The 27,262-nt window shown below is 43.2% G+C and overlaps 2 protein-coding genes across 3 annotated transcripts; both read right to left on the bottom strand.

Annotated features, from left to right (window-relative positions):
- Positions 1–775: 775 nt before the first annotated feature.
- Positions 776–18,275, bottom strand: rhoab (ras homolog gene family, member Ab). Its single transcript, XM_037478545.2, has 5 exons — positions 18,121–18,275; positions 13,990–14,147; positions 2,112–2,232; positions 1,141–1,271; positions 776–1,034 (listed from the first exon to the last, which is right to left on the bottom strand). The coding sequence occupies exons 2-5, from the start codon at positions 14,143–14,145 to the stop codon at positions 861–863; spliced, it is 582 nt and encodes a 193-aa protein (XP_037334442.1). The 5' UTR covers positions 14,146–14,147; positions 18,121–18,275; the 3' UTR covers positions 776–860.
- A 2,331-nt stretch (positions 18,276–20,606) lies between these two features.
- tmem115 (transmembrane protein 115) lies at positions 20,607–27,262 on the bottom strand. Of its 2 annotated transcripts, none has more exons than XM_062563635.1 (4): positions 26,544–27,262; positions 25,531–26,061; positions 23,852–24,216; positions 20,607–22,693 (listed from the first exon to the last, which is right to left on the bottom strand). In XM_062563635.1, the coding sequence occupies exons 2-4, from the start codon at positions 26,020–26,022 to the stop codon at positions 22,420–22,422; spliced, it is 1,131 nt and encodes a 376-aa protein (XP_062419619.1). In that variant the 5' UTR covers positions 26,023–26,061; positions 26,544–27,262; the 3' UTR covers positions 20,607–22,419. The 2 variants fall into 2 exon arrangements, with proteins under 2 accessions (XP_062419619.1, XP_037334435.2); XM_037478538.2 differs by having other exon boundaries at positions 26,709–27,262.

Here is a 27,262-nt window from a genome sequence, read left to right as displayed (position 1 = left end):
CGCGCACCAAGCTGCACTTGAGCGGGAGTACGGCTCAGCGCGCTCGTCACAGTCAGCACGGGATTATCCGCAGTGACGGACCCAACGGGGCGGAGCTGGACATGTGAGCATGTAGCTCCCTACCGCTCTGATAATATTACCCATAAGACCCGGCTGCAGGGGGCCACTTGTTCAACACCGTGGTTAAAACAACGAACTGGACCAGCTTTTTTTATTTTATTTGAATGCCTTATTTTACAAATTGAACTGTAAGCTGTGAGAAGCACAAGATATACAGTTTAATGCGGCTCGGTCTAATTTTTGGTCTCTGCTTGGCGTTTAGTCCCCTCGTGGTTGATCAGCGCTGCAGTCGTCCCGGTCCAACGGCCTGCTGTGAGTAGTCTACATTGGCTGAGCCCTTTGTTCGCTCCCATATTACGTCAAGTCCTCCAAGCAGGAAACTATACCGCTCCGGTTGTTCACAGGGAACCCAATCTGGACCACCCCGTAAAACCGAATCAGTTTACCTGGTCAGCTGGACGAAGACCTGCGAGTGGTTTGAGGAAAATACTAAAATGACAAACAAAATGTGCCAGCATTTAGCTGGTGTAAAGATCCCAACGTGATGTTACTCGGGTAAAGAACCCAATGGTTGACAGCGGTAGTCGTCGTCGTCTCCCCCCTCCCTCCCTCCCTCCCTCCCAACAAAATAAGCCATTTTACAGCGGTAGTCATTTTCTGCACTCGTTTCTTCTTGCGCCCCCCCCCCCCCCTACTTCCTCCCTCCCTCCCTCCCTCCCTCATCTAGTAATCCCTCAGTCCCTCTCCAAGCCCTGGCTGGAGAAGCCCAGCGTGAAAACAGTCCAGATATGTCAGCCATTTTACAGCACGACACATTTATTGCTCTTCTTTCCGCGGCGGGCCTGCAGTGCCGCCCTGGTGGCCATCTCGAACACCTCCCGCACACCATCCTTGGTCTTCGCAGAGCACTCCATGTAGCCGAAGGCCGCGATCCTGCCGGCCATGTCTCGGCCCTCCTCGGACTTTACCGGCTCCTATCGGACCAAGAGACAACCAGCGAGTTCATTGTACCGGGCACCAACAGATGAAACGTGACGATAACTCAAACAAACTGGCAATGAGGGCCAGACATTAATGTACCTGTTTCATCTTGGCCAGCTCTCGGCGTGTGTGCTCATCGTTACGCAGGTCCTTCTTGTTTCCAACCAGGATAATGGGAACATTAGGACAGAAGTGTTTCACCTCTGGGGTCCACTTCTCTGGAATGTTTTCTGGGGGGGAAAAAAGTTATTAGGAAGCAATACTTTTTGGCCATTGGTGTGTGTGTGTGTGTATGTCTGAGGGAATTTAGGTTGTCACACTGAAATTCCTTCTAGAAGGTGATTGAACTCTTATTTCCAGCTGTAGGATAAACGTGACTGGAGGCCACCAAAGCTCTAAAAAAAGAAAGGGGGCAGAGCTATACAATGCGTTTTAAGCCTGTTCTTTATCTTTTAGTACTTCTCTCCAAGTCTCATGGAAAAAAGCCAATGAAATATGTGATTGCACAGCAATTACCCGGTAACCGTGTTAACAAAGTTCAATCACAAGAAGACTGCTTCTGGTTATCTACGAAGACTCAATTTAAATTGGAGTTGGTAAAAAATTCTGTTCTGCTTCTGAAGACAAATCACAAAGAGCCTCCATATCACAACTGTATATAAAAATGAATCCCCAGGCAGCTTAGTCAGCAAAAACAGTGGTTTAACAAGAGATGTAATGAATAATTATAGCACAATAAGCCTTTGTTTGGCTACATCTGTAATTTCCTGTGAAATTCATGCCTGTTTTTTTTAATTACCCGCAGCTTTTATCACCTTTCCATGTTCTCACTGAAGTGCGTTATCACAATGATCACACAAGAGACCAGACTTGTTTTACTGCAGCGCTGGCTGCCGAAGCATTTTTTAGTCATTTGTGTAGGCGCGTCAGTGCAAACGTCTGCAGCTCCGTGGTACGGAGACTAACCACAGGACGAACGAATGCACCATCTAAAGACCCCTGGAATAACCGCTCATGGAGACGGAAACAGCGTTTCCCCGTGGTTTAACTTTGGGGGACCTTGCACTCACCCAGGCTGTCTGGGCTGTCTATGGAGAAGCACATGAGGATGACGTCAGTGTCGGGGTAGGAGAGAGGTCTCAGCCTGTCGTAGTCCTCCTGACCTGCAGTATCCCAGAGCGCCAATTCCACCTGATACACACACGCGTCAAGGGCAAAGGAGTGTGGCAAGAGAGAAAGCGAACAAAAAAGAGGGGGAAGTTAATGCACCATGGCCATCCAGATCAGCACAACTTTCACATTGCAGCCAACCAACAAATGAGATAATAAACCAGCCAACCTCGCTGTGACAGCGATGATAAAATGGACAGATTTACTCTTACTCCACCGGGAGGCACATCAGTATAGGAAGAAAAATGCTGTGAGTGTAATCAAGAAAAGCTATTCAAATGTATCTGTAATGATGGCAAAATATTAGAATGTTTTTATTAACAGAAATAAGATTACATTTAAATTAAATAGATAGCACATTTAACACACAGACTTTAGTGTCTAAAAGTCTTGGAAACTCTAACCTGTACGATATAATCTGACAGGGACGGTTTGAAAACGGAGGGAAAGCACTGAAAAGCTAAACAGAGTGTGACACTTGACGAGAAGGAGCCTCGGTAGCACAGAGGGTTAGAAGTCAATCAGCCAATAAAAAGACACAAGGTCCCACAATCCCATTAACCCAGAACGAGGTCAGGACACGGGTTGGGCAGAGTACATTATGAACCTTGAAGTCACACTGCAGAGGAACATATTTTCGTAGTTACAATGTGCAGGTTCTGGGGGAAATTAAAGGTTTGTGGAAATCATCAATTCATCCTAGCATGAATCAATGTATATGTTTTGCTGTATAGTAATATCAACTAGAAAATGCATTTCCTGCTGAAAATGCGTTGGAATGCAAGCTGAAAATAATTTCTAAAAGTTGCTTAAAGTACAGAAATGAAACCAGCTGAAATTATTCTAAACATTGCTGAAAGAATAGAAAAAGCTGAAATACACTTAAAAATGGCTGAAAATACAGAAATGAGAAAAGCTGAAATGAACTTGAAACAATTGCAAAAAAACTGAAATGGGAGAAGCTTCTATGAATTTGAAATCACAGAAATAATAAAAGCTGAAATTAATTTCAAAAAGTTGCTTAAAATGCAAAAAGCTGAAATTATTCAAAACATTGCTGAAAGAATAGAAAAAGGTGAAATACATTTAAAAATGGCTGAAAATACAGAAATGAGAAAAGCTGAAATGAACTTGAAACAATTGCAAAAAAACTGAAATGGGAGAAGCTTCTATGAATTTGAAATCACAGACATAAAAGCTGAAATTAATTTTAAAAAGTTGCTTAAACTGCAACAAGCTGAAATTATTCAAAACATTGCTGAAAGAATAGAAAAAGCTGAAGTACATTTGAAAAGCTGAAATGAACTTGAAAGAATTGGAAAAAACAGAAATGGCAAAATACAGAACGAAAAAAGCTTAAATTACTTATAAACATTGCTGAATCTTTTTCATTCAAACTAAATGAACTTGGTAAATGGACGTGTACAACGCTTTGCTAGTCTTCTGACTACTCAAAGCGCTTTAATACTAGATGACATCTCTCACCCATTAATACATTGATGTCACAACCTACCATACACAGTGGCACCTGCCCATTTGCACAGAATAAACAAGACAGGAGAAGATCCTGGCAACAAGTCAAAATAAAATATAAAAATCTTTTTGCAAATAGTGTAGAAATTACCAAGAGCTTTGTGGCGGTCCCATCAAAAACGCCCCTGGATACTTCCGGATAAGTTAACAGTCATGTCTTGATGATGTCATAGAGATGCGCGGTTTTGTGAAATAAAGATGGACGCATACAGCGCCAATGACTAAAATAAGTACTAAGTGTTTCACTTGGACAATTAAATGTTAGTGGACACACACAAATACTACAGCCCCCATCTCGATTACAATTGTTCACTCCTCAGTGCGCAGTTTCGCCCACCAGCGGACCCCCTCCTCCCCCCCTAACCCCGGCTGGCCCACCGTAACTTTTGACTTGCTTATTAACTGACGGACCTTCTTGCGGTCCGATGAAGGTTATTAATAGTATATTAGGTTGACGCTTTGTTGCGTAAAATAAAGACCAAACGATCTCCTGTCATTCGCGTAAGAAAACAAACTCACGTGTCTGCAGCTCAATCACCGAAGGAACAACGTCACGCCACTCCCCGTAACTTTTGACGTGCTTATTAACCTACGGACCTTCTTGCGGTCCGCGAAAAGGTTATTAATAGTATCACTCGCGTAAAAAAATAAACTCACGTGCCTGCAGCTTAATGACAACACCGAAGGAACAACGTCACAACCACGGTTTAAGTCTCCAGCGGGGAGTAGCCTCGTTAGCAGTTTAGCTAGCTAGCAATCTAGTACTTATGGCTCTCACATGTCTCAAATATCTTACGGTCCAGCCTCCACATTACTTACGGTCTGCTCATCCCGGGTCTCCGTCCCAACTCACGACACGCACGTCCACACGTACCGTTATCTAACCACGGTTAAACCTGCACGTCCCTGAGCTGCGTCTTTATGGCCATCGATCAACAGCTGATCGCTAATTAGCTCGCAGTGAAGAGAGTGAAGAGATTTAGACAAAATCCACACCTCAAACAAATGCTTCCTGGAGCAAAACTATTTGGAGTAGCCAAAAAATAATGACATTTTGAGAGACACAAGACTCTACCGAACGTTTGAGTGTAGTTTTTATGTCTCTATGTGTTTTAAAACTGCTCAAACAGCCGTTTACAAAAAGTGTACCGGCTGTGTTTTTTTTTTTTAAATGTCGGCAGATTTGTATGGAAGCGTATGGGGCTCGGGGCAGACTTTGTCTCACAACCAGGCTCCTCACGCAAAAAGTAAATAACTCTGACATTCCAAACTTATACGAGTCCAACCAGCACAAGCACGGCTAATGTTTTCTTTTTAAATGAAGGCTGAAAAGTGAATATTGTGGCCGTAAAGATAAAAGTGCCTCTTTTTTTTTTACTGAATCCTCACACGGCGCTCACTCTAAATCGCGGGACAATCCGGAAAACTCCACTCTAAATTCGAAAGAAACTCCAAAACTAATGAAACATAATTAGTGTTTATGAAAAAACTATAATAGATATCAACAAGCTGTTTTTTTTATAAAATTGTTAAGACTTGTGTCAACATTTTAAAGTTTAAATGGTGTCTCTAGCTGAAAGATTGGAAAAGCTGAAAAAGTTGAAAGTTGAAGAAGTTTTGAAAGGATTTGAAAATTTAATCCATTAGGAAACCATGTTAAAAAGGTTGAAGATATTAATTTATATTAATTCAATTATAAGAGCTAAAAAGCTGAAAAGTCATAGCACCCCTCCCCTGAATGAGCTGAACATTTTAATATTTGAATGGTCTTAATAGCTGAAAGTGTGAAGGAGTTGAAAGGTGCGGCGGAAGAAATAGAATAATATGAAGAAGATGAACTAGAAAATGCATTTCCTGCTGAAAATGCGTTGGAATGCAAAAAGCTGAAGTTAATTTCAAAAAGTTGCTTAAAGTACAGAAATGAAACAAGCTGAAATTATTCTAAATATTGCTGAAAGAATAGAAAAAGCTGAAATACATTTTAAAATGGCTGAAAATACAGAAATGAGTAAAGCTGAAATGAACTTGAAACAATTGCAAAAAAACTGAAATGGGAGAAGCTTCTATGAATTTGAAATCACAGAAATAATAAAAGCTGGAATTAATTTCAAAAAGTTGCTTAAAATGCAACAAGCTGAAATTATTCTAAACATTGCTGAAAGAATAGAAAAAGCTGAAATACATAAATGAGAAAAGCTGAAATGAACTTGAAAGAATATCAAAAAAACAGAAATGGGAGAAGCTTCTATGAATTTGATATCACAGAAATAATAAAAGCTGAAATTATTCTAAACATTGCTGAAATAAAAAAGGCTGAAATACATTTAAAAATTGCTAAAAATACAGAAATGAGAAAAGCTGAAACGAACTTGAAAGAATTGGAAAAAACAGAAATGGGGGAAGCTTCTATGAATTTGACAAAATACAGAACTAATAAAAGCTTAAATTACTTCTAAACATTGCTGAATCTTTTTCATTCAAACTTAATGAACTTGTACACCGCTTTGCTAGTCTTCTGACAACTCAAAGCGCTTTAATACTAGATGACATCTCTCACCCATTAATACACTGATGACACAACCTACCATACACAGTGGCACCTGCCCATGTGCACAGAATAAACAAGACAGGAGAAGATCCTGGCAACAAGTCAAAATAAAATATAAAAACATTTTGCATGGTTGGTGAGTGCCTCAAAAGTTTGCAAATAGTGTAGAAATTACTGAAAGCTTCGTGGCGGTGCCATCAAAAACGCTCCTGGATACTTCCGGATAAGTTAACCGTCATGTCTTGATGATGTCATAAAGATGCGCGGTTTTGTGAAATAAACATGGACGCATACAGCGCCAATGACTAATACAAGTACTACGTGTTTCACTTGGACAATTAAATGTTAGTGGACACACACAAATACTACAGCCCCCATCTCGATTACAATTGTTCACTCCTCAGTGCGCAGTTTCGCCCACCAGCGGACCCCCTCCTCCCCCCTAACCCCGGCTGGTCCACCGTAACTTTTGACGTGCTTATTAACTGACGGACCTTCTTGCGGTCCGATGAAGGTTATTAATAGTATATTAAGTTGACGCTTTGTTGCGTAAAATAAAGACCAAACGATCTCCTGTCATTCGCGTAAGAAAACAAACTCACGTATCTGCAGTTCAATCACCGAAGGAACAACGTCACGCCACTCCCCGTAACTTTTGACGTGCTTATTAACCTACGGACCTTCTTGCGGTCCGCGAAAAGGTTATTAATAGTATCACTCGCGTAAAAAAATAAACTCACGTGCCTGCAGCTTAATGACAACACCGAAGGAACAACGTCACAACCACGGTTTAAGTCTCCAGCGGGGAGTAGCCTCGTTAGCAGTTTAGCTAGCTAGCAATCTAGTACTTATGGCTCTCACATGTCTCAAATATCTTACGGTCCAGCCTCCACATTACTTACGGTCTGCTCATCCCGGGTCTCCGTCCCAACTCACGACACGCACGTCCACACGTACCGTTATCTAACCACGGTTAAACCTGCACGTCCATACGTACCGTTATCTAACCACGGTTAAACCTGCACGTCCCTGAGCTACGTCTTTATGGCCATAGATCAACAGCTGATCGCTAATTAGCTCACGGCGAAGAGAGTGAAGAGATTTAGACAAAATCCACACCTCAAACAAATGCTTCCTGGAGCAAAACTATTTGGAGTAGCCAAAAAATAATGACATTTTGAGAGACACAAGACTCTACCGAACGTTTGAGTGTAGTTTGTATGTCTCTATGTGTTTTAAAACTGCTCAAACAGCCGTTTACAAAAAGTGTACCGGCTGTGTTTTTTTTTTTTTAAATGTTGGCAGATTTGTATGGAAGCGTATGGGGCTCGGGGCAGACTTTGTCTCACAATCAGGCTCCTCACGCAAAAAGTAAATAACTCTGACATTCCAAACTTATACGAGTCCAACCAGCACAAGCACGGCTAATGTTTTCTTTTTAAATGAAGGCTGAAAAGTGAATATTGTGGCCGTAAAGATAAAAGTGCCTCTTTTTTTTTTACTGAATCCTCACACGGCGCTCACTCTAAATCGCGGGACAATCCGGAAAACTCCACTCTAAATTCGAAAGAAACCCCAAAACTAATGAAACATAATTAGTGTTTATGAAAAAACTATAATAGATATCAACAAGCTGTTTTTTTTATAAAATTGTTAAGACTTGTGTCAACATTTTAAAGTTTAAATGGTGTCTCTAGCTGAAAGATTGGAAAAGCTGAAAAAGTTGAAAGTTGAAGAAGTTTTGAAAGGATTTGAAAATTTAATCCATTAGGAAACCATGTTAAAAAGGTTGAAGATATTAATTTATATTAATTCAATTATAAGAGCTAAAAAGCTGAAAAGTCATAGCACCCCTCCCCTGAATGAGCTGAACATTTTAATATTTGAATGGTCTTAATAGCTGAAAGTGTGAAGGAGTTGAAAGGTGCGGCGGAAGAAATAGTAGAACTAGAAAATGCATTTCCTGCTGAAAATGCGTTGGAATGCAGAAAGCTGAAATTAATTTCATAAAGTTGCTTAAAGTACAGAAATGAAACAAGCTGAAATTATTCTTAACATTGCTGAAAGAATGGAAAAAGCTGAAATACATTTAAAAATGGCTGAAAATACAGAAATGAGAAAAGCTGAAATCAACTTGAAACAATTGCAAAAAAACAAAAATGGGAGAAGCTTCTATGAATTTGAAAACACAGAAATAAAAGCTGAAATTAATTTAAACGTTGCTGAAATAATAGAAATAGGAAAAGCTGAGAATTAAAAAATACATTCTCTGTAGTAATATACGGTTTAGTTATATACTAGTTATAAAACTAAACTCTGTCCTCAAACAGACGTAACCGGTGAACAACATCAGTCTCTGACACCACATTAAAACGTATGAAGACTCGTTATAGTATAGTTATGTAGCAGGTCGAACCAACCATATAGAAAGTTAAATTTCAAAGTATGATTTAATTAGAGAATTTTAGAACAATTATTTCATACTGAAACATTTCCCCTTGTTCATGACCATGCTTTAACAGGGAAACACCAGTCTTACTCAAGGGGGAGTTATTCTAACTGAAGGGGGCTCAGTAACCAGAACAAAACAAATAAATTCCCCGTAACAACGTACATTAATTCCACTGCGTGGTAATGTCATTAGCAACATATAGCCATAGATGCAGTAAACGACAGGCCAAGCTTAACACTGTACTGTAACACTGAATGCAGCAAACAAGTAATCACAGCATTCAAAACTACCCATAACGTAGACGTAAAAAAAGGAGCCACGATCAGCTGATCACGTTGCTGTTCGTGGACAAGGTGGATTCACGTGTGGCAGGATATTACTCACGTCGGGTAGTGGCGTGGGAGAGGGAGGGAGAGAAAGCATGCGTGCTGCTGGCACATCACGGGCTGTAGAGGTGAGGCGGCTGGCCGTCGTTATTCGCTGGCGCGGTGAAGCCTTCAGCGTTGGAGACGAGCTAATAAAGTTCCTAAAGTCAGCTAAACACTTAACTAGCGGCTAACATCCTACCGTTGCGCTTCCTCAATCACAGGTGTACTTCCCGGGCTCCGCCAGCAGCTTAATAACAACACCGAAGGAACGTCACGCCCCCGGTTTAAGTCCAGCATACGGGGAGTAGCCTCGTTAGCAGTTATGCTAGCTAGCGCTCATCTCTCTCCCATGTTTGAAATAACTAACCGTCCTGCCTCCACATTACTTACGGTCCGCTCGTCCGGGGTCCCCCGTAACTTTCGACGTGCTTATTAACCGACGGACCTTCTTGCGGTCCGCGAAAAGTTTATTAATAGTATCACACCACGTAAGAAAATAAACTCACGTGCCTGCAGCTCAATCACCGAACAACGTCACGCCCCTCCCCCGTAACTTTTGACGTGCATATTAACCTACGGACCTTCTTGCGGACCGTGAAAAGGTTATTAATAGTATCACTCGCGTAAGAAAATAAACTCACGTGCCTGCAGCTTAATGAAAACACCGAAGGAACAACGTCACACCCCAGCAGAAGGGGAGTAGCCTCGTTAGCAGTATAACTAGCTAGCACGTATCGCTCTCCCATGTCCCAAATATCTAACCGTCCTGCCTCCACATTACTTACGGTCTGCTCATCCCGGGTCACCGTACCCACTCACGACACGCACGTCCATGTCATTCTTCCTCGACACGGACCCTGAACTTAACTTGAAGCTAAACTTGCGATTAGCAGACGCATCTGCCATCGTATCCGCCATTGCTCATCGCTCTTAGTCTCTCCCTCGTCCCGCCCCCTCCGCACTCTCCGTTCGCCTGCACACCAACTTCCTGGTCAATGATTGGCCGGACCTATGGCCAAGTTCAGGGGCGCTATTGGGTGTGGAACTTCAGATTGACATCCCAAAGTAATCTCAGGGGCTGTATATAAAGAAACATGTCCGTATTGTTATTTTTTTCCATGACTGTACGAACCCTGGTTGAAAGAATAGCTGTGTCACGTGACGACACTAATCAGCCGTTATGGTTCAGCTGGGTGAGACCAACTGACAGAGTGGAGTATCCATGGCGACGGAGAAGCTGCTCACAGACAGGCGGTGATTTACAGAAAACCAACACCTCAAACAAATGCTTCCTGGAGCAAAACTATTTGGAGTAGCCAAAAAATAATGACATTTTGAGAGACACAAGACTCTACCGAACGTTTGAGTCTAGTTTTTATGTCTCTATGTGTTTTAAAACTGCTCTACGAGCAGTTTACAAAACATGGACCCTCTCTTGTCTTCCGACTTTGTCTGCACTCTAGCGCCCACTCTAAATTCAAAAAGGAGCCCAAAACTAATGAAACATAATTAGTGATTATGAAAAAAGTATAATAGATATCAACAAGCTGTTTTTTTTAAATAATTGTTAAGACTTGTGTCACCATTTTAAAGTTTAAATGGTGTCTCTAGCTGAAGATTGGAAGAGCTAAAAAAGTTGAAAGTTGAACAAGTTTTGAGAGGATTTGAAAATGTAATCCATTGGAAACCATGTTAAAAAAGGTTGATGTTTTTAATTTATATTAATTCAATTATAAGAGCTAAAAAGCTGAAAAGTCATAGCAGACCTCTCCTGAAGGAGCTGAATATTTTAATATTTGAATGGTCTTAATAGCTGAAAGTGTGAAGGAGTTGAAAGGGGGCGCGGAAGAAATAGAAGAATAATAATAAGTTGAATAAAGATTAGAAGAACAATACTTGGAATGCTTGAAGCATTCCAACTAATAAGGCGGAATAAAGATTAGAAGAACAATACTTGGAATGCTTGAAGCATTCCAACTAATAAGTCGGAACTAGAAAATGCATTTCCTGCTGAAAATGCGTTGGAATGCAAGCTGAAAATAATTTCTAAAAGTTGCTTAAAGTACAGAAATGAAACCAGCTGAAATTATTCTAAACATTGCTGAAAGAATAGAAAAAGCTGAAATACACTTAAAAATGGCTGAAAATACAGAAATGAGAAAAGCTGAAATGAACTTGAAACAATTGCAAAAAAACTGAAATGGGAGAAGCTTCTATGAATTTGAAATCACAGAAATAATAAAAGCTGGAATTAATTTCAAAAAGTTGCTTAAAATGCAAAAAGCTGAAATTATTTTAAACATTGCTGAAAGAATAGAAAAAGCTGAAATACATGAATGAGAAAAGCTGAAATGAACTTGAAAGAATATCAAAAAAACAGAAATGGGAGAAGCTTCTATGAATTTGATATCACAGAAATAATAAAAGCTGAAATTATTCTAAACATTGCTGAAATAAAAAAGGCTGAAATACATTTAAAAATTGCTAAAAATACAGAAATGAGAAAAGCTGAAACGAACTTGAAAGAATTGGAAAAAACAGAAATGGGGGAAGCTTCTATGAATTTGACAAAATACAAAACTAATAAAAGCTTAAATTACTTCTAAACATTGCTGAATCTTTTTCATTCAAACTTAATGAACTTGTACACCGCTTTGCTAGTCTTCTGACAACTCAAAGAGCTTTAATACTAGATGACATCTCTCACTCATTAATACACTGATGACACAACCTACCATACACAGTGGCACCTGCCCATGTGCACAGAATAAACAAGACAGGAGAAGATCCTGGCAACAAGTCAAAATAAAATATAAAAACATTTTGCATGGTTGGTGAGTGCCTCAAAAGTTTGCAAATAGTGTAGAAATTACTGAAAGCTTCGTGGCGGTCCCATCAGAAACGCCCCTGGATACTTCCGGATAAGTTAACCGTCATGTCTTGATGATGTCATAAAGATGCGCGGTTTTGTGAAATAAACATGGACGCATACAGCGCCAATGACTAATACAAGTACTACGTGTTTCACTTGGACAATTAAATGTTAGTGGACACACACAAATACTACAGCCCCCATCTCGATTACAATTGTTCACTCCTCAGTGCGCAGTTTCGCCCACCAGCGAACCCCCTCCTCCCCCCCTAACCCCGGCTGGTCCACCGTAACTTTTGACGTGCTTATTAACTGACGGACCTTCTTGCGGTCCGATGAAGGTTATTAATAGTATATTAAGTTGACGCTCTGTTGTGTAAAATAAAGACCAAACGATCTCCTGTCATTCGCGTAAGAAAACAAACTCACGTATCTGCAGCTCAATCCCCGAAGGAACAACGTCACGCCACTCCCCGTAACTTTTGACGTGCTTATTAACCTACGGACCTTCTTGCGGTCCGCGAAAAGGTTATTAATAGTATCACTCGCGTAAGAAAATAAACTCACGTGCCTGCAGCTTAATGACAACACCGAATGAACAACGTCACACCCACGGTTTATGTCTCCAGCGGGGTGTAGCCTTGTTAGCAGTTTAGCTAGCTAGCAATCTAGTACTTATGGCTCTCACATGTCTCAAATATCTTACGGTCCAGCCTCCACATTACTTACGGTCTGCTCATCCCGGGTCTCCGTCCCAACTCACGACACGCACGTCCATACGTACCGTTATCTAACCACGGTTAAACCTGCACGTCCATACGTACCGTTATCTAACCACGGTTAAACCTGCACGTCCATACGTACCGTTATCTAACCACGGTTAAACCTGCACGTCCCTGAGCTGCGTCTTTATGGCCATCGATCAACAGCTGATCGCTAATTAGCTCGCAGTGAAGAGAGTGAAGAGATTTAGACAAAATCCACACCTCAAACAAATGCTTCCTGGAGCAAAACTATTTGGAGTAGCCAAAAAATAATGACATTTTGAGAGACACAAGACTCTACCGAACGTTTGAGTGTAGTTTTTATGTCTCTATGTGTTTTAAAACTGCTCAAACAGCCGTTTACAAAAAGTGTACCGGCTGTGTTTTTTTTTTTTAAATGTCGGCAGATTTGTATGGAAGCGTATGGGGCTCGGGGCAGACTTTGTCTCACAACCAGGCTCCTCACGCAAAAAGTAAATAACTCTGACATTCCAAACTTATACGAGTCCAACCAGCACAAGCACGGCTAATGTTTTCTTTTTAAATGAAGGCTGAAAAGTGAATATTGTGGCCGTAAAGAGAAAAGTGCCTCTTTTTTTTTTACTGAATCCTGACACGGCGCTCACTCTAAATCGCGGGACAATCCGGAAAACTCCACTCTAAATTCGAAAGAAACCCCAAAACTAATGAAACATAATTAGTGATTATGAAAAAACTATAATAGATATCAACGAGCTGTTTTTTTAATAAAATTGTTAAGACGTGTGTCAACATTTTAAAGTTTAAATGGTGTCTCTAGCTGAAAGATTGGAAAAGCTGAAAAAGTTGAAAGTTGAAGAAGTTTTGAAAGGATTTGAAAATTTAATCCATTAGGAAACCATGTTAAAAAGGTTGAAGATATTAATTTATATTAATTCAATTATAAGAGCTAAAAAGCTGAAAAGTCATAGCACCCCTCCCCTGAATGAGCTGAACATTTTAATATTTGAATGGTCTTAATAGCTGAAAGTGTGAAGGAGTTGAAAGGTGCGGCGGAAGAAATAGAAGAATAATATGAAGAAGATGAATAAGGCGGAATAAAGATTAGAAGAACAATACTTGGAATGCTTGAAGCATTCCAACTAATAAAGATTAGAAGAACAATACTTGGAATGCTTGAAGCATTCCAACTAATAAGTAGACACCAAACAAACAACAAGATGCCAAAGATTTGACCCACAGAATGCCCGCGTTAGCCTGACCTGTTTGCTATCCACTTCTATGTCAGCGACGTAGTTCTCAAACACAGTGGGGACGTAGACCTCAGGGAACTGGTCCTTGCTGAAAACTATCAGAAGGCAGGTCTTTCCACAAGCTCCATCCCCCACTATCACCAGCTTCTTGCGGATGGCTGCCATCCCTGCAGGGAAACAAAGGAGGAGATTGTGATCAAGGAGCCTCGTGTAAAGCAGGACAGTTACGGAAGACACTATGGAGGACATTACGCAGAACATTAGTTACAGCAGATCTGCAGGACGAGAGAAGGAAACAGGCTGCACCGTAGCTAATGTACAGCGGGGCCATTGCTTCAAAAAATACAAAGTTGGTGTCAATATACACAGAGGTGTGCAACTGCAGTGAAAGCAAGACCATGAGTCAGTTAGTGCAGGCGCACCATATGACACATTTAACCACAGAGCTGGGAAATCAGGGGCTCTTAATGTGACAGTCAGGGCTTCTCAGGTGGTCGTGCAATGCAAAATGGAATCTTAAGAATGTCATTTCTGTACATTTTGTGCTTGTTAGCCAAAAAGAGACGCTGTGATGACAGACAGTTCAAGTGAGCCATGACAGTAAAGGACCCAACAGACTTGTCAGCATTACTTGCTCAACAGGGTCACAGGAAGTTGGGGCAAGAGTCATGTGGCCCTCGTGCCAAAGTCATTTGCTGAGAGCATCTTGGATCACTACGTATTGGGAAAAACTATTACAAAAAGTCAAGGACACAATTCAATTTGTTGTATATTTACAACAATTATGATCGCATTTGACCGACAACAGCGATTGACCAGAACTTAAAACATGTACAACAGGGGCCCCTTATTCACCAAGTACTCATCAAACACCGCTCCTCATCCATGGTGGCCATGCCGCAGAGACATCTTTTGTATTAGCACAGTACACACACTGTACCTACTAACTGCACAAGGACAAGCGGACCCCGTGTAGAGAGGATAATAAATCACATCCCAGACGGGCTATTTCCTCCTCCATCTGAAGAGGGGCAGCTCGGTGCGGTGTCCATCACGTTCCACGGCATCAGCTGAGCTGAAGTTTTTAACTCTGTGTTAAATTACGTAAAGTTTAATTACCACCCCGGCCCCTTAAAACAGGATACTGAGGTAGCAGGCATGGACATTGTTGCTGTAAAAAAAAACATTGCAACGCTTAAATTTGTTTCATTCTTAAAGAGCCTTGCATATGAAGGATGTCTTGTGCCTTCTGGGTCTGTCTTACTTCCCCTTAAAGTCTTTTCTTTTTTGTCTGTGCAGCAGTTTGCGTTTGCAGCTACTGTTAACCGTGTTCTGGCTGAATGTGTTATCCTCAGTCAGCAGATTTGCTCCGTTTCTGATGCAAAACCACCCGTCCCTTTTCTAAACCACATCTGGACGTTAACATGTTCCGAGTCAAGACACCTCCAATAGCACACGGTTCGTACTATTTGCATTCCCATGTTACAGTAAGACAACTATAAGAGTTGATCATAAGTAGACCATCACTCTTAATGCTGAAATCTCAACCCCCTCACACCCATTAGTTGACTGCATACTTTCTATGTTTTGTATTTCTATGGTAGATGAATACTCAAAGTAGGACAGCAGTGTCAGAAAGATACCATTCACTGCATGTAAAAAATGGGGGCGGCTATAGCCTCGAGGCAATTATGTGGTCAATGCTCAAAACGTTTGACCAGCGGGTAAATAACAACGTGCCCTCCTTTTCTACAAATGATGTCTATGTGCTTGTAAGCAAGTTATTAAATGACATTTATTTAGAGAAGCTTTTTGGACAACAGGAGTGTTGGAATCAGTAATAAGACCAAACAGCATCTAGGTATCAGCGTAGCACTAATAAATAATTTGTATTTAAACCTCTTCCTGGCTGAAAAAAATGCAGGAAAAACTCTTAAAAAGGGGCACAATGAAAACAACACAACAGGAGGGGCCCATTGTGCATAAGAACCCGAAACAGGAAAATGTCCATTAGCAAAGGAGACTAATGTGTCTGTACACTGAACTCGTGTCTCATGCATTTAAAAAATGCATCACATTCACAGTCTCGTGTCTTACTAATTTATGCTTGCCGAAGAATTTGTGGGGGGAAAGGGGATCAGAGATTTTTTTAATGCCAAAAGGAGGACAAAAAAAGGGCGGATTCTAATATTTTAAGCATTATGCTGAAGGTCCAGTAAAAACAAATGCATTGCAGATGAAAGAAATCATAATATTTGTTGATACGGCTACATGTTGGCCAGGAGACCGTGACATGAACAAACCACAGATGACGAGCGACGGGGGCTAACCAACAGGAGGATTGGTGTCGACAGACCAGCCGGCCAAACACACTTGTGCATTAACACAAACACAATTTGCTTCTTTTTTTTAATATAATCGACACAAAAAGTACCCAGTGTCATTTTCCCTGGTGAAAAAAGTATCTGGTGGAAGGATGCTCATTCTGCATGGCACAGCTTTGACGGGATTAATAAAATGGTTGCAGTGCACTTGATGATTCATCAGGATGTCCTTTAGAAAACCCACACATGGAGCCGTTGCATCAAAAGGCTTGTGTGTCTCTGCGCTCATGCCAGGAAACGGCCCACGCAGTCTTCTGGCAGTTTATGACAGCCTGGGCAGGTGTTTCTACTGTGCAACCTGACATGCTTGTATGTGGGCGGCAATATTTCGAATGAGCCCATTATTGTGAAGAAAACAAGCATAATGACAATCCATTGTAGTGACCCCTTACTAATTTGATTTGGCTTCATGCAACAATGTGACCAATCAGAATGACGACTTCGGACAGCTACAACATGTTAGAGCATACCGCTAATTGAGACTGTCACCAAAATCTGTGTGATATTCAAGCATTAAAAAAAGACGATAGTTTATAAAAGTGGACCTTTAGGACTACAATTAGCACCACTGATACAAATGTACTATGTCACACCTTTGCACAAACCTCTAGAGAACTTTTATTCCAAGGGGTCTATTGCCATTAGCAAAAAAAAGACTGACATTAAATTTAGCAAATAACACCCAACACCGACTCCTGCCCTGGGGGCCTTAAAGGCAGCTATGGCGTCTGAAATGTTTTGCTTGTCGGTGTGTATACCCCCCCCCCCCCACCCACCCAATATATCACGGCTCTAACTTGCATGAAAACGACACACACACACACACACATACAGAAGACCGTCACATCATCAATAACCATGCTCAACCACAATGCAATGATCAGTCATTTGGTCAGCACCACCTGACCTACGTGGTCTGATACTGCGTCCCGGACGCCGCATCAACCCGGTGCTTGGTGTGGTCCACTAGCCGAACAGCCCGCGCCTCTTGCCCGCGAGAGCCCCCAGTGTTTAGACAAGCACCGTTTTCAAACCAGCGAGCCACTGGGTGGGTCACCAGAAAGATGGCGTCATCACACAGAGGCAACAGATGGCCAGTGTGTCCGCAGTGTGAGAACGGGCGGGCGGCGGGGTGGCCCCGATCCAAACTAAACACCGGGGCCCAATTATACACATTTAATTAGACTAAGGCGTACGTACGACGTCTTTCCGCATGCTCCGATAACTGCATTAGAAAACGCAGCGAGGGTTATCGAAGTGCCGTATGTCCTTCTGTACGGTCTATAAACATGTCAGCGGGGGGGAAAAGACCAACTGACGTTAAGTTGACGTCACCGCAGTCCGAGAAGCCGCTGGGAGCTGCCTGGTCAGGAAGAGAGCCTCATTGTTTGGCTCCGGCCGGCTCGCAAATCTAGGCCGGTCCTTACGGTTACATGTTTAAAGCGTCGCCCAAGTTTTCCGCAGTGTACGAACAGCTCCTCGGAGTGTGACCGAGGTTATTCGGTCTTGTGGGAGTATTAACGCACAACGCGGTGGGGTTTCTCCGCGGCGCAAGTGTGGTGCGACAAGTGCGGAAGCGGCGTAGCGGTCGGTCATGGGGAAGCTAACGTTAGCTTACGTCGCTAGCTTTGAGATTCGCTAGCACGGCCTCTCAGAGCTGCGGACAACTTTTAAAACAACCCCGACGGCTTTCAAACTTAACAATACCAGAAAAGTAGCGCTGCATAGCGGTCTGGCGTTTCAGAAAGTTGTTTACCTGCAGTTTATATGGCTTGCTGTCGGATTTTTTCTGTTTCCCGGTGCAGTTTCCGAGCAGGCGAGTCGCTCGTTGCTTCCTCCCGTCTCAATCTGATACAATGAATTAGCTCACGGGAGCGCGCTGCCAGGGTTTGTAGTTTGTAACTGGGGGGAGGGGTGTTCGTGCACGAGCTTGAGAGCCACACCTGCGCGGGCACGAGGTGTACGAGCGCCCGGAGCAGTTACCGGCTCATAAACTGTATGGACATTTAGAATTATTTTACGTCGAACTATTAAACATGTGTTGTAAGATTAATCGTGGATGAGTATGTTCTAACGTACAGAACAATTTCAACAATGCTGAGGTTTTGTAATTCCACAAAACATGTTACTGTTTTTATGTCTTTCTTTAACAATCATCGGGGTATAAAAAATAGTTTAAGTGGGCTAGGTCCCGTGATAAACACTTTGTTTAGCTTTTAACAATACGAAAGATAACTATGAATTGACACTACACAAAACTGAGTTGTGGCCCCACGTAGAAAGGGATATGTTATCCAACTATGTCATTACCCTAATCATAGTTAATTGAGCCCATTAAAGTTTCTCTCATTATAATGGCCTGAGAGCCAGCAGTGAACCGTCCAAGCAGAGGTCTGTGCTCACTGCCCCACCTGGCGGACAGTGTAGGTAACTACACAGGTACAGAGGAGGCTGAGGGCAAAGCACGGGGCATGTGCACGTGGTGTTTTTTAGTACACAAAACATGTAAATCAGTTGTAGTGCTGAAGTCACTAACTCTCACCTGGAAACACAGAATACTTTAATTACTTTAAGGGTGTCCTGGTTCTACTTCAGTCAGAACAGTCCTTAATAAAGTCTTTTTACAGTATTTAACATGAAGGGGCAATTTGACTTGGTTATTCCAGGGCTTGTTTCAACCATCGTAACTATTTTGTGATATAATAATATTGTGCCAGTCTCTAGTGCAACACTCAGTGTCAGGAAGCTTAAGGGTATTCTCTATAAAAAACGATTCACCAATGTGACAGGAAAATGGTTGTAAAATCTAACCACAAATGAGTGTGTATAGTTTTACCAATATTCAGGATCTGTTATAACACCATTTTCCCTTTTTAGGGACTCAGTAGGACTCGTGGATGGATAGCGAGACGTTTGAGGACAGGAAACACAAGGGTAACGCAAGGAGACTAACGCTCATTTTCATTTCATACAATCGTCTTTTATTTCATATAGAGATAAAGAAATATTTTGGAAAACTAAAACAAGTTTGTGCAACAGTCCACATGGGGGGAGAGAGAGAGAGAGAGAGAGAGAGAGAGAGAGAGAGAGAGAGAGAGAGAGAGAGAGAGAGAGAGAGAGAGAGAGAGAGAGAGAGAGAGAGAGAGAGAGAGAGAGAGAGAGAGAGAGAGAGAGAGAGAGACTGACAATTCTAACAAGATCTTTTGGTAAAAAACTGGGGACAGCTGAAGAAAATGAGTGAAAAAAAGAAACCATTGAATGAACTCCTTTGCCAGGACCACAAAACAGCTGTCTCATCAAAATGCAAAGCTAGAATAAGTGAATATCGCTCATAATCATACCAAGTGGTCAAGACAGGCAAATAATCAACATTTTTTTTAATTGTCCAAGAGACCTTCTTCCCCAATTATATTGAAATTTCATTAGTCCCTGTCAACTCAGAGACACCAGGCTTTGCTGGAGGGGGTGGGGGGGGGGAAACAGGAGCCCCTGCTGTGGTTCATTCGTAGTCCCCCTGCCTGTAGTGTGACATATGTATTTCCATCACGTGCCTGGTCCTTGAACCAACAGGACTCATCACCTTGGTTTCCTCTCCTTTAGACACCAACTGCACATAGGCATCATCCACACACACACACGATTTCATTCCTTTCCTCACAGTCAGGACGTTTGCTCTCAGCACAAACAGAAATACAGGAAGGAGAAAAATACAAAGACAAAAGGGAACAAAAAGATGGGATAGGGAAGGGTGTCCGGGCCTCGTGGCTCTGTGCCGATGAGAGTAACCTGTAATTCAAACGCTGTGAAGATGACACCGATCGCTCTGTGACATTCTGCAAATGCTGGATGTGCGGGTCGGTTTTTGACAGAGGAATGGACACACAGACACACACACACCGTCCTGCTAAAAATGAGAGCGCAGTGAAATGAGCAGAAGGAAGGAACAGTGAAGAGCCAAACGAACGGCATCACTCAAATATGGCTTATGGCTTCCTTTACGTTAAACATTTACATCTGGGGAAAAAATAACTCAATCCTTGCCTGGAATTTGGAGTCCAAAATGAACAGTTTAATCTGAATTTGGCAATCGTGGTATTAAGGGACACACTGTTGGGTCAGGGGTTGGTTGTGGAATGTTTCCAATGAGCTTTTGTTACTACACACTAGTCCGGTCCTGTGAAGATCCTCCTCAAAAGTGCAAAAGTGTCAGCAGAGCTCCAGTGCAGACACAGTGACGGAGAATCTCTCAGAGGAAACGGCAAGCTGAGCAAAAGTAAAGACTTCTAAAACTTTGGATTTTCACTTGTAATATTCCGCCATTTCCAACACAGATGTGTAAACGTCATTTTAACACAGTGTAAAATACCCGGAATCATATTAAATAACCACAGGAGACTCTTCCAGGGAGGACCATGGAGGCCTGTTCTCTCCTCCCGGTCATTGATGGCGGCCGATGAATTTCCCGCTCTACCTCTTCTTACATTTCATTAGTTTTTAATTTAGAGATTGTCCACCCAGGCGGTGACAAACTAAACCATCAGCAAGGACGCAGCAAGATTCTTCCTCGCACAACTATCGAGCTGATCAACAACAGAAGAGAGGAACATGTTGTATTTCAATTAGAACACCTTAATTCAACAGTTTGTTAGTTTGTAGAGTTCAATCTCTTCTTTCATGGTTTCTAAAGGAGCCCGCTGAAGTCAGGATAAAAAATTAAAAAAAAACTGATCATCATCGGCTTAGTGATGAACCTTGTGTTCATTGTTAAATATGTACAGCACTTAGTTATTTGGAAAATCTTCAACTAGGAAACATTCTCAACCTGAAGATGAAAAATAATAATAATTTATATATGTGTCGCTGCTGCAACGTGTGACATCGTGCATTTGACTGACTTGAATCGACAATGAGATGACAATGGGGGAATTGTATGATTTGATCCATACCACAATAGACTGACATCTAACCGGATGAAAAACGAATGAATCACTGACCTTTGGGTCTGCATAGAATTTATGGTGCATTTTGAAACAATTTATATTAATCTTCAAAGAAAATGTTCTCACCAGCAGTCATCCTTGGAGCAAAGAGATGATAGATGTCACAAGTGGAAAGAATGTGATTGGGAAACATTTTCCCCAATTACTGATCAGCTGACCACACACACACACACACACACAACAGGGTGATGCTCCTGTTGTGGGCTTAATATTAACCTGGAAGAAAAAAAATCTCATAACTCGTAGAATCATCCTAAAAATCTGTGTGCATGAACACTTCGGAAGTGCACAAAAACAGGTTTTTGTGGGATATTGTTTAGTGATGAAGATACAAAGAAAAAAAAGAAAGAAAAATGACAAAATTGTTCTCCAGAGAAGGTCAAATTGGGAGGGGGAGATTTAGAAAAGGGGGCACTAGGCGGTTCCAGAGACAACGGCCGGCCAGGTAAAGTATTCAGGATGATTCTCTTCAATTCAAATCTTGAAGTTCTGTATCACAGTTAATCAGCAGCACGGACCTTCAGCAGATCTAGTTTCCACACTTCCTCCTTCACACACTGCGTTTGAACATCAACAACTAAAAGCCAAGGTTTCACCTTCAGGTCTCTCCGGCGCGTAGAGTTGGCCCTCACAGAGAGCTCTGGGCAAGTCTTTTTATCGTGGAAAGCCAATCACAACAAGCCACGGGTGCTCCGGAAAATACTTTTAAAAAGACCCAGTGTACACCCGTTTGTGTTTTATTTTATTTGGGAAGCAAGAGAAAGCGACACGTGAAGCAGTGGGCCGAGATCTGCGGTCAGTGGCTCGTATGCGGGGAAGGAGGAGAGGAGGCGAGGGACCACGTCACACTGCGCCGTACAGTCACCGCCGCGCTATTGGCCCGCGCAATGGCATTGCCCGGCGTGTTTTTGAGGGCACGGGCGTGCGCGTGTGAGCCGGTCCAACGTTTTTGTCTGCGTCGCGGTGTCGAGCGCGTAGCTACTCGCGGATTTGTACACTAGTCGCAGACGCCCGCCCGGTGGCACCCGGCAGGGCGTTGCGTCTCGGCCCGTCTGTTACGATCTGGACGGGGCGTCCTCGAAGCTGATGATGCTGGACTCCGGGTGTTGCGCTCCGCCCCCGGACGGCCCTCCGCCGCTCTGCGAGACGGAGGACGAGGAGGCGGAGGAGGAGAGAGAGGCGCCGCCGGGCCCCGCCGACGGCCCCGGGAGGAGCGGCTGTGTGTCGGTCCGCAGCTCGTCCTCGTCCTCCTCGTCGTCCATGCTGGGCCAGGCCGACGTGTCCTCCACGCGCTTCAAGCGCTCGTTCAGAGCCTTGAGGGCCAGTTGTCTGAAGGGAGGGGGCGTGTTGGGGGGGGGGGGGGGGGGGGGAGGTAAAGAGTAAAAAGAAGAAGTTACTTTCTGTGACCCCCTCATAAGTTTAACCACCACACAAGTCTTGTTTAAGACTCCAACTGCCCTATAGCACATTGTGTAAACATCTGCAAGGGGCCTAATTGTGTTTAAGGCAGACATGATATTCTTGTTGAATAATATTTGGGATATTTTGGGGGAAAGTCATTATTACCTGACAGTAATCAAGAGCTGAAGCATTAAGTGATAAAATGATAATTAATCGGGCATTTGTAAACGTGATTAGCAAGAGAACTGCTTATCCCCCGTCGTGTTAAGTGTTAAACACAATCAGCCAGCTGATGAAATGATGTAAACTTACAGTGAAGGTAGCAAGTTGGTGGTGAAATAACCAACTTTTCGCTGATACGGTCTTTTAATACAGGCAATTTTGAAATGAAATTTGTTGAGTAAATCTAATTTGTTCTGGACAATCCATCAGCGTGAGTTGTTTTTCCTTTCAGCAGCTTCACTCAGTCGGTGCTCATATTTGATGTGTGTCATGGTTCAGAGACAAACACATAAACAAGTTCAACCCGTTTCTAGACGAAAATGTAATAATACTTGTTTGCTAACTGGGACGTTGGTCAACATGTGCTCACCAACCCTTCTATCAGTAAATAAAACCCAAACTTTCTTTTCTCGTGTCTGACTGCAGTGTTGATTTTACCATATGGGTCTTGGTAAAGCATTAATTTACATCGATACAACAATTTTGATGCCATTTGTGACCAAAAGTAAAACTTCAGTGGTGTTAATTCATTTACTTATTTTAGAAGCAAAACAAGGCTTTTTTGTCTCATGGCGAAGTCTGAGGTAGAACATGACTAACAAATAGGGCCCATTGTTAGCAAGCTAAGGGCCAAATTCCATTATGTTAAGTTAGAATAACTGAGAATAAAACACATGGGATGCATTGTAATATACCACACCGCAGATTTAGGTCGCTTTAATACCAATTAAGGTGTTTATTTCTATTTCAATGTATAAGAAGACTAAGGATCCACCAGAACCCCTGAGCAAGGTCCAATAATATAGCAAAGAGCCCTTTCCATTAGATCCGTTTATGAACAACTCTTTCTTCGCTCGGACTCACCTCCTCCTCTCTGCGTCTTGGGGGTCGGTTCCTGGCAGGCTGATCGTGATGGAGGACGGAGCCCCTACGTCGTACCTCTTCACCATCTTCCTGCACACCTTCACCTTCACCAGGGCGGCGTGGACCAGCCCCGCCAGCAGCCCCACAGCCGGCTGCAGCGCCTCAGGGAAGAAACTAGCAAAGGCAAAGTGGTCCGACATGTCCCCGCGGCCCCGGCTGTGCCTCTGGTAGAAGCGCAGGTAGACCCAGCCGGAGAGGGCGCCGTAGCTGTATGCCGCCAGGTCAGCAGAGGTGTCGAGCATCCCCGACAGACGCAGCAAGGCCAGGAGGAGGAGGACCAAAGCCGGTGCTGCTTTCAGTCTCACCTGCGATGGGAGGGAGGCAGCTCTTAGAACCACAGCAATCAGGAAAAGGAGACAGACTTAGTCTGTCTTAGTGGGCCGCCAGTTCCCACAATTCACTCAAGTCAGCTACATTTTTGGAGCATTGGAGCAGCAAACAATAGCTGGTTAGACGACAGGGTGGAGGGAGGGAGCCATATTCAACATTATTCAGTTTTGATGTGCATTTTCTGACCTACTCAGCTGAGATGAGGAGGTTTAGAGTGATATAAGCCAGTTTTATCCAAGCACAACAAGCAGTCTGGTAGTTTAAAAGACACACATACGTTAAACTGTAGTGCAAATTTGGATGAGGATGAAAACCAGAGAGACGAAAAAACAAACCAATCAAACTGAACAGATGTTAAGCCTCTGGCTTTTACGGCTTTGATACAACGGCAGGATCTCTATTTGACACGTGTACACTCCAGACACTGTATGACAGGGGTGTACTCACAAAAAGGTATTAAGTATTTCCATACAGGAAATCAAGGAACTGCTACTTCAAAGTTAAAATCAAAATCCCAATGCCCCCCCTACCCCCAGTGTAGAATCCCAATTCAAGAATCTATGAGCTCATCTCATCAAAAAGGCAAATTAAATATTTTTAAAAAATACACCAACACTTCAAAGTCCTGCAACAGATAAAAATGTGCTTGTTGTCTTAACGGCAGTTCGTGCCCTGTTAAGGGGGACGAGGCGGGGGGTTACCAGTGTGTTAGCAAAGGGAGTAAAGACACAGATGCTTTCATGCAAGGGGAAAAAACTACAGCCTCCAGGGAGACTAAAATACACTCACAAACATCACAAAATAATAAAATATCATGAGCTTCACCACACAAGGAATTCCATCACACATAAAGTTACAATCGGAATACAAGCGAGTGTACATTTGCCCATTTTACTCTATTGTGCTTATCTTTCAAATCTATACTTTAAACTCTCAAGGTTTTGCAACAAACACACAGCATATCCAGCTCCCCAGACTGACAGACACAAATGGTTGTCTTACAAGTTACACATTGTGTAGATCAAGGCAAAGGGACGACCACTCTGAACAATCAGAAAAGCCCATGTAATTTAGTGAATGCGACTATGAGTGTCCTTGATGTGCCGTGGCCATACCCTGAGACAGGCCGCTCTATGTGTATGCCATCTCCAATGACAGTGGTTATTTGTGTAAACTCTCCCACACTCCTCACTGGTCACCACTCGGGCTCCCAAGAGCAGCACAACCACAGCCACGCAGCATCAACCAGCAGAAAAAAAGAATAAAAAAAACACGTTTGTTTTCCTCACCTGCGGCACCCTGAGCACCGTGGTGTCCCCCGTGGTCTGCTTCAGCGCCACCAGGACGCCCCCCAGGAACCCGGCCGCTCCGTGGACGCGAACCGCAAACAGGTAGTCCAGGTCGAAGGTGGCCACGTAGGTGAGCAGGTAGGAGAGGCCCGCCAGGAGGCCCGCGGAGACGTTCACCACCGCGAAGAAGATCAGGAGCTCCAGAGCGCCCCACAGAGGCTCCAGAAGACGGCCGCAGGCCATCATCGTGCCCACGTTGGCCGCCACACCCCAGACGTGCTGCTCCACCACCCCGTGGGTCACCAGCGTCCACACCCAGAAGTTAGGCGGAAAGAGGTAGCCCGGGGTCACGCCCAAAGCGTACCGGGCGTCCACGGCCCACGACAACAGGTAGATGAGCACCACCACGGCGCTAATGCTCTTCACCACCACGCTGGTGCTGGCGAGGGCGGCCAGAAAGTGCTGCCGCGCCACCGGCAGGTATCGATTCATGGTGGGCTGTTTCTGGTTTTGTTAAACCGCAGATCAGCTCTGGAGAGCAAAATGGGAGGTGTTGGAGGTGTGAGATTAACAATGTCGAGAGGAACAGGGGGCACCTGTACGCATTGACAGCATTAGATTGGACACTTCTCTGTGAGCCTTCATCCGGGATACTGTGGTTCAGCCGGTTAAAGGTGGCGTTGTGTAAGCAACACGTCAAAGTCTGTTCTTTCTATTCAAATGAGGCGACACACTTTGGGCAGCAGTAGATACGATGGAAGATGTGATAACCGTAGTCGGGGGACCCTTTGATCCAGGTACCTGGCCGGAGACCTTCAGTCCGCGTAGAAAATAGGTTACAAATCACAGCTGGTGTTTAGCACCCACGGGTTTTAAATGCGTTTCCAACTTCTTCGGTTCTGGGCGGAGTTAGCTTGTCAACACAAAGCAGCTAACGTCAATGTTAGCTAACGTTAGGTGTCAAAGTGAGAGCGCCTCTGAGAAGGAGAGGTTACGTCTTTGTCGGTACAAACCTTGCTGAGCAAAGCAGTCCACGAAGCTCCCGTCGCGGCCCCCTGAGTGTACCGGGCTAGCCCCGCGGATACACAGCAGCTAGCAACAGGCCTTCTAAACAATGTTCAAGAGTCGCTTCTGAATCGACGGCATTTCGCGTGTAGCTAACATGTTTCTCATACTACCGTAGCTTCATTCGCCCGCACTATTGTTCTTCCGTGTGTTGAGAGCAAGTCGTCGGCGAAAATGTTATTGTTAATTTATTTATTTTTTCAATCTTAGCAGGCACTCCTCCTCCTCCTCCTTGGGACACCACTGAGGAACTGACGTGCGCCGTATGAACGTCGTCATCAACAACCGGTGAACAAACGTCACGTGACTGAACAGGGCAGTCTGGGAAACCGAGTTCCAAGCAATAACGATTCAAGAAAGGTATTTTTTACCGCAGTACTTTACGTTGACTCTCTCCATTACCTTTTCTTGGAGAAATGAATGAAAGAGATACAAAGACACATTCATTTTATATATTATATATGGACCTTGAGTCTGACATAAAGTTTGATTGATTGACATTGAATAATTGGAACTCAAATGCCATGGACAAAAAGAGAAATCGCATACAAATGTTATATCAAGAAAACATGGGAGAAGGACAGAGACTAAACAGGAACCTTCACTCGGTTTACAAAAAACAGAAATATAAAGGTCACTCAATCTGAACACTAAAAAACTACCAAAC

Source organism: Pungitius pungitius, chromosome 1 (assembly GCF_949316345.1).
Source record: "Pungitius pungitius chromosome 1, fPunPun2.1, whole genome shotgun sequence".
Lineage (NCBI taxonomy): Eukaryota > Metazoa > Chordata > Actinopteri > Perciformes > Gasterosteidae > Pungitius > Pungitius pungitius.
Note: the sequence above shows the minus strand (reverse complement) of the source record. Positions and strands in the feature narration are given on the sequence as shown.